The sequence below is a fragment of the Procambarus clarkii genome, chromosome 20 (assembly GCF_040958095.1).
Source record: "Procambarus clarkii isolate CNS0578487 chromosome 20, FALCON_Pclarkii_2.0, whole genome shotgun sequence".
NCBI classification, from domain to species: domain Eukaryota; kingdom Metazoa; phylum Arthropoda; class Malacostraca; order Decapoda; family Cambaridae; genus Procambarus; species Procambarus clarkii.
The window spans coordinates 28,988,054-28,995,932 of NC_091169.1; the positions used below are offsets into that span (position 1 = coordinate 28,988,054).

Sequence of the window (7,879 nt, forward strand, 5' to 3'; positions counted from 1 at the left end):
ATTGACGTTCTGACAGTTAATGGTCAGTTATTGATGTATTGGCCAGGGTATATATCAGATAATATTGATGTACTGACGGTTAATGGTCAGTTATTGAGGTACTGAATGGTAATGGACAGTTACTATTAATGATCTGCCAGTTACTAGTCAGTTACTGTTGATGGATTGACAGTTAAAAGTTTCATTGTTTTGAAATGACAGAAATTTATTGATTTTATTTTGGCGGCCAAGTAATTAAGGTTGGCGTTGGTTCTCGCTAAAAAAAATATCCTTGTTATTTTTAATAATTGAAATAAGCGTAATTTTGTCCTTGTTATAGCAATTAGTTTATTGTAAAGGTAATTGGTTCATTGTATAGGCAATTAGTTCTTTTTCAAATCGGTTACTTTTTAAGGAAAATTAGTTCCTTGTCAATTTAATTAGTTTCTAGTGAATTTGTCACTGTGAAGTTATTTCTCCTGATAATTATCTAATTATTAATGAAAGTAATTAGTTTCTTACAAAGATAACGCCTTGTGAGGATAATTAGCGTTCACTAAACATGTGTAAACTATTATTGTAATATGTCTTGCATTGTTTTCATCAACGTTCGTCTTTTATTGCCTTTTTTGCTGAATTGCTCATTGTTCTGATACGTGAATGGTGGGAAGAGGGGGAGTAGCGTAAAGAAACAATCATTAATAATTTTATCAGTGTATAATCAATCTTATAGTTGAATAATCTCCCATTTACAACTGGCTAGAGCTATGTACAACACCACAATAAATTATCACAACATATAACGCCTCGACGCGCTCCACACAAATCAGAGAAATCTTGTTGACAAAAACAATGAAATTGATATATGTATGTATATATGTATATGTATAATATTTCTTTGGCATCAAAACAGGGCAGGCTTCAGGGAAGGCACTCATTAGGGCCCCTCTAAATGCACTCACGCACTCTTAATGCACTCGGATATCCGTTTATACACTTACACTGGGTCTTCCAGGTCTTACACTGGGTCTTACGCTGGCACTTGATCTCGTGTCTGTTACACTTACACTTGTAAGTGTAAGTGCTTGATCTGTCGTTACTGTGTTGTGGTTGCGTCTACTAACATAAGTGTCTTCCCTGCCTCCGGTCCTCAGGAATGTACATTACTTCATTCCAACAAAACTTCAACATATATACATCATTCAAATCAAAGTTGCGTGTGTTCATATAATGTACAGTTGTCACTACAAATGATCGTACGAGAACCGGTATTTGTGCAGAGGAGCTCTAAGCTGCCTCTTGGTGATTTCACTTGTGTTCTTCCTGACGAAAGTGTGCCGCGGCTGTTGAGTAGCTGTGTGCACCCGCCCCCTGCAGCAGGGGCTCGTGTGACGCCCCCTACTCCAGGGGCACAGCTCTGTTGGGGGGGGGGGGGGGAGGGGCTATTGGGGAAGGTGTGGAGGTAAAGGGAGCTTGTAGCGAAGACAAAATAAATATATATACAACATTCGCTAATATTAGAGAGGAGCGTGAAGCCCTTCGCTTTGAACCTACTTTGTACAAGGTGTAATTATACAGAAAAGATAGTGAGCTCTGTAGGTGTGTAGTGGGTGGGCGGGGTGTAATCTGGGGGCAGGGTGAAGTGGGTGGGAGGGGTGTAATCTGGGACAGGGTGTAGTGGGTGGGCGGGGGTAGTGATAAGTACGGAGGGCGGTCTGGCTTTACTATTAGCAAACAGGTTGGTTGACAAAAATGTAATCGTGAGTAGGTTGGGCGGGACATGGGTTTAATGAGGCCTAGGGAAAATAAATGGGCTGACTTTAACGGGGAGCTCAAACCTGTTAGTTAAGGAGTGAGGGCCACTCAGTTCAGTGGGTGAGTAATGGAGGAGGGAGGCCGGGAACACTGCAGGGAGAGAGGTGGGCGTGACGGCGCGGTGCACTCAATGATTACATTGATAAGTAAATGGTGGAACTGGGGGAAAGGGGGGGGGGGTTAAGGAAGTTATATGAACTGGAAAACAAAAAAAAAAGAATGCGTTAACTGGCTGAGGAGGGAACTATCAGGGGAAAGCGCCAAGTCATAACGACTATATAGCACTTGGAAGGGGGTCTGGATAAGGATTTGGGATGGGACGAGGGGAAAGGAATAAAGTTTGTGAAGTGTAAGCAGTGGAGGGCAGCTCACTGGACCATGGAGTGGAGGAGGGCAGCTCACTGGGCCATGGAGTGAAGGAGGGCAGCTCACTGGGCCATGGAGTGGAGGAGGGCAGCTCACTGGGCCATGGAGTGGAGGAGGGCAGCGTGGAGAAAGGGGCGGTGGTCGGTGTCCTGGAGGCCTACTGTGGTGTAGGAGAGGGCGGCTGCTGGCGGCGCCGCCGACTGGAGGGAGGCGGGGACGTGGTAGGGCGAGGCGGGCGACCTGCCGAAGGCGTGGAGGGGGGACGGGGGAAGGGCCGCCAGTCCGTGCGGCGACGCCAGAGGGGGGCTCACCGAACGGGGGGAGTCACCCCCTCCGTCCCCCACATTATTATCATCGCGGCCGATGAGAGAGTCGATGGTGAAGGGCTTGTGTGTGCGGGGCGCCGGGTGCTGGGTGAGGGCTGAAGGCGACGGAGGGGAAGAAGGCTGCTGCAGGGAGGGGCCGCAGGGGGACCTGAGGGGCGTCGGCACCCCCGGGTGTGGCAGGCCCGCCGGGAGCGCCAGGGGCTTAACGGGCGTCGGGTGGAGGAGGTGGGTGTTGGCCTGCTGGAGAGGCAGAAGGGGGCGCACCTGGCGAGCCAGCTCCAGGTGCGGGAGGCCCAGCGGCAGGCCGCCCAGGTGCGGGAGGTAGGGCGGCGGGGGAAGCAGGGAGTGGGTGAGGGGCGGCCGCTGCAGGATGGGGTGGTGCGGCCCCAGCAGCGCCGCCGCCTGCTGCAGCTGCTGCTGCTGGAAGGGATCCAGCATCCCCGACGTGAAGAGCGAGAAGACGTGCGGGTCGCTGAAGAAGTCCGGTGCAGGCTGCCGCTTGTACCGCTTGCGGCGCCGCAGGAAGGAACCGTTGTCGAACATATCTATGGCACCCGGGTCCAGCGTCCAGTAGTTGCCCTTGCCGGGGTTGCCAGGCTCTCGTGGCACCTTGACGAAGCAGTCGTTGAGGGAGAGGTTGTGCCGGATGGAGTTCTGCCAGGCGGGGAACTTGGCCTTGTAGTACGGGAACCGGTTCATGATGAACTCGCAGATCTCGCTCAGCGTCACCCGCTTCTTCGGCGCCTGTAGGATGGACATGGTGATGAGGGCGATGTAGGAGTAAGGCGGCTTGACCAGCCCGCCCTGCTTCTCCCCGTCCTCATCCCCGCCCTCCCGCCCGTCCCCCTGTGGCGAGGCCGGGGGCGGGCTGCTCGCCTCCGGCATGGAGCTCGTCTCTTCTGGAGGCTCCACCTGCACCTTCTCCTCCAGCTGCGCCTCCTGCTGTGCCTCCTCCGGCCCGCCTCCCGCCTCACACGGCAGCAGGTCCTTCACCTCGTCGTCCTCCTCCTGCTGGTGCTGGTCGCCGTCCTCCTCCATCATCATGGCCTGGTCGCCCAGGTGGTCGGCAGCGCCGCCCAGCCTCGCCTCCTGCTGGCACGTGTCGAGAACAGGCGGGGGCGGCGAGGGCACCTGCGGCGACAGGAAGAAGTGCGCCCCGCGCTGTTGCTGCTGTTGTTGCACGTGTCTGTCGAAAAGCGCACGTGCTGCTTGGGCGCGCTCGTGCACGTGTCTCTCCAGCGCTGACCTCTCCATCAGGGATCTCTCCAGCACCGAGCGGTCCAACACGCCCGTTTCCCGCCCCTCTTGAGCCCTCTCCATCCCGAACCGCTCGGGCAGCTGGCGGTCAAGCCCCAGTCTTTCCAAAAAGGAGCGGTCCAGGTAATGACGGTCCGGATACGGCCGCTCCACCACGTGTCTCTCCGATGGCGCGCACAAATGACGCTCCGATAACGACTTATCAAAAAATATTCTGTCTGCTAACATTTTGCCAGCGTCCGTCTGGTCGAAGGTGGGTTGTTCGAGGTGAGTCCTCGGGTCATAGAGGCGTGGGTCCCGGTAGAGGGAGGCGTGGGCGGCCAGACCCTCCACGCCCGCGCCCACCCCGAGCTCAGAGTCGCTGGCCATGTCTGTGGCGTCCTGGTCGACAACACTCAGATATCACAGCACATGAGATCCGTCCCCACCACTGCAGTGTCAGTCTCCACCACTGCGTCACGTCTAACACGACCACTGCGTCAGGCGCTAAGAGTGCGTCAAGCCCGCCGCCACAGTGTGAGCGGCGTCACTAGCTACCAGGAGCGCGGGAGCCTCCAAGGGTCCGTCCCATCTGGGAGTCGAGAGCTTACTGCCCGTGTGCCTATTATCTTAATGGTTTTATCGCACTTTGTCTACCAACTGGCGCCGGTGCCGAGTACACACACATTTTCATTCTTGTCGCCAAAGTTTGAGTTGAGCGCCACGTTAGATGTACAATCTGCGCTACACATGCCTTCACTATCATAACTATCCAATCAATACGCCCGCCTGCTGGCCCAGCGCGCCACTAGGGCGGGGCATAATTCTCTCCACCAATCACACTCGGCGACGTAGGCGGAGCTTCCCTCCTTCCACCAATCGCACGCAGCGACGGCGGGAGGATGAAGCTGTGAGGGCGGAGTCGAGGATGGTGGGCGGTGCCAAATTCCGATGCAGTGACCGAAAAGGTGTGGTGTTGCAGGTGGTGATTATTGCACACATTTATGGCTGTATACCGGCAGGCTCCGGGTGGAGCGGCAGTAGTTGACCCGGCCGGCAAGGGGCGCCATGATGGGTGGCTGACCCTGTAACTGACCCTGTGGGTAATGATCGCGGGAATGTTGACCTCGCCGCGCTGACCAGCCGCATTTGGCACGGGGTCAGGAGGGAATCTTGCGTCCCGGGATGGCAGAACCTGACGCACAGGAACACACGCACACACCCATCCTGCTGCACGCTGTTATCACACGTGTCCGCTTCTGCTGCACGCTGTTATCACACATGTCCGCTCCTGCTGCACGCTGTTATCACACGTGTCCGCTCCTGCTGCACGCTGTTATCACACCTGCCCGCTCCTTCTGCACGCTGTTATCACACGTGTCCGCTCCTGCTGCACGCTGTTATCACACGTGTCCGCTTCTGCTGCACGCTGTTATCACACGTGTCCGCTCCTGCTGCACGCTGTTATCACACCTGCCCGCTCCTTCTGCACGCTGTTATCACACGTGTCCGCTCCTGCTGCACGCTGTTATCACACGTGTCCGCTCCTGCTGCACGCTGTTATCACACGTGTCCGCTTCTGCTGCACGCTGTTATCACACGTGCACGCTCCTGCTGCACGCTGTTATCACACGTGTCCGCTTCTGCTGCACGCTGTTATCACACGTGTCCGCTTCTGCTGCACGCTGTTATCACACGTGCACGCTCCTGCTGCACGCAGTTATCACACCTGCACGCTTCTGCTGCACGCAGTTATCACACGTGCACGCTGTTATCACACCTGCACGCAGTTATCACACGTGCACCCTCCTTCTGCACGCAGTTATCACACGTGCATTCTGCGCGGTATTAGTGCATGTGCACGCAGTTAGCGCGCTCCTGCTGAACGCTGTTATCACACGCGCACGCTCCTGCTGCACGCTGTTATCACATGTGCACCTCCTTCTGCACGCAGTTATCACGTGCACGCTGTTATCACACGTGCACGCTCTTGCTGCACGCAGTTATCACATGTGCACAGTCCTGCTGCACGCAGTTATCACACGTGCACGCTGTTATCACACGTGCACCCTCCTTTTGCACGCAGGTATCACACGTGCACGCTGTTATCACACGTGCACGCTGTTATCACACGTGCACGCTGTTATCACACGTGCACGCTCCTGCTGCGTGCAAATGTACACGCAGTTAGCGCGCTCCTGCTACACGCAGTGAGAGCATGTGCCCGCTCCTGCTGCACGCAATTAGTCCATGTGTGCGCTCTCGTTGCAAGCAACTCGCACATCTCAGTATACATTCACACACTTGTCACACAGGTGCATAGTAAGGCTTCTCAAGCATGTACGAAAATACATCGCGGATTTGTATGCACAAACGGACTTTTTATGCATGCGTGGGACGAAACGTAAGCAACGCCGTGAATATAAACGCATTCTGCACGCACTTACGTAGACCACTTCTCACAGAAGTGGGCTGCGAGATATGCACCTCACGACACTAGAAGACAGAGTAAGGGGAGACATGATCATTACGTACAAAATTTTCAGAGGAATTGACAGGGTTGATAAGGATAAACTGTTTAACTCGGGTGGTACGCGAACAAGGGGACACAGGTGGAAACTGAGTACCCACATGAACCACAGTGACGTTAGAAAGAACTTTTTCAGTGTCAGAGTAGTTAACAGATGGAATGCATTAAGCAGCGATGTGGTGGAGGCTGACTCCATACACAGTTTCAAATGTAGATATGATAGAGCCCAGTAGGCTCAGGAATCTGTACACCAGTAGATTGACAGTTGAGAAGCGGGACCAAAGAGCCAGAGCTCGACCCTCGCAAGCACAATTAGGTGAGTACAGACGACCACATAAAGAGTGCGCATGACCCTCTGGGACAGGTAGACTCTGAAATAATAATGGCGATTCTTGAAAACTAAATCTTTATTTTTTTTACCTTATTTGTTAAAGCACCTTATTATACAGGTGCCAAATTGTCCATAAACAACGCATGACCTTGCAGAAGGAACTTTGTTTTGAATGTAATATATTCAAAATAAAGTTCCACAGACGCTCCTTGAGGTGTACACAGTTACTCGGTGTGAACACACAAGAGTTTACCTTACTGTGTCTACACTGACCACGACCTTCAACACTGTGACTGTCTACACTGACCACGACCTTCGTCACTGTGACCATCTACACTGACCACAACCTTCATCACTGTGACTGTCTACACTGACCACGACCTTCATCACTGTGACCATCTACACTGACCACGACCTTCATCACTGTGACCATCTACACTGACCACGACCTTCATCACTGTGACTGTCTACACTGACCACGACCTTCATCACTGTGACCATCTACACTGACCACGACCTTCATCACTGTGACCATCTACACTGACCACGACCTTCATCACTGTGACTGTCTACACTGACCACGACCTTCATCACTGTGACCATCTACACTGACCACGACCTTCATCACTGTGACCATCTACACTGACCACCACCTTCATCACTGTGACTGTCTACACTGACCACGACCTTCATCACTGTGACCATCTACACTGACCACGACCTTCATCACTGTGACCATCTACACTGACCACAACCTTCATCACTGTGACCATCTACACTGACCACAACCTTCATCACTGTGACTGTCTACACTGACCACGACCTTCATCACTGTGACCATCTACACTGACCACGACCTTCATCACTGTGACCATCTACACTGACCACCACCTTCATCACTGTGACCATCTACACTGACCACCACCTTCATCACTGTGACCATCTACACTGACCACCACCTTCATCATTGTGACCATCTACACTGACCACCACCTTCATCACTGTGACCATCTACACTGACCACGACCTTCATCACTGTGACCATCTACACTGACCACCACCTTCATCACTGTGACCATCTACACTGACCACCACCTTCATCACTGTGACTGTCTACACTGACCACGACCTTCATCACTGTGACTGTCTACACTGACCACGACCTTCATCACTGTGACCATCTACACTGACCACGACCTTCATCACTGTGACTGTCTACACTGACCACGACCTTCGTCACTGTGACCATCTACACTGACCACGACCTTCATGACTGTGGCCATCTACACTGACCAC

General features: G+C 53.2%; 1 protein-coding gene across 1 annotated transcript; it reads right to left on the reverse strand.

The window, feature by feature from the left end:
* Nucleotides 1-683: 683 nt before the first annotated feature.
* On the reverse strand, nucleotides 684-4,384 carry LOC123755562 (forkhead box protein D3-like). The gene has a single exon (XM_045738319.2). It carries the CDS (start codon nucleotides 4,110-4,112, stop codon nucleotides 2,253-2,255), a length of 1,860 nt encoding a protein of 619 aa, XP_045594275.1. The 5' UTR covers nucleotides 4,113-4,384; the 3' UTR covers nucleotides 684-2,252.
* Between the last annotated feature and the right edge of the window lie 3,495 nt (nucleotides 4,385-7,879).

Coding starts and splice junctions, on each gene's coding strand:
- LOC123755562 (XM_045738319.2), bottom strand. CDS start 4,112: ATGGCCAGCGACTCTGAGCTCGGGGTGGGCGCGGGCGTGGAGGGTCTG.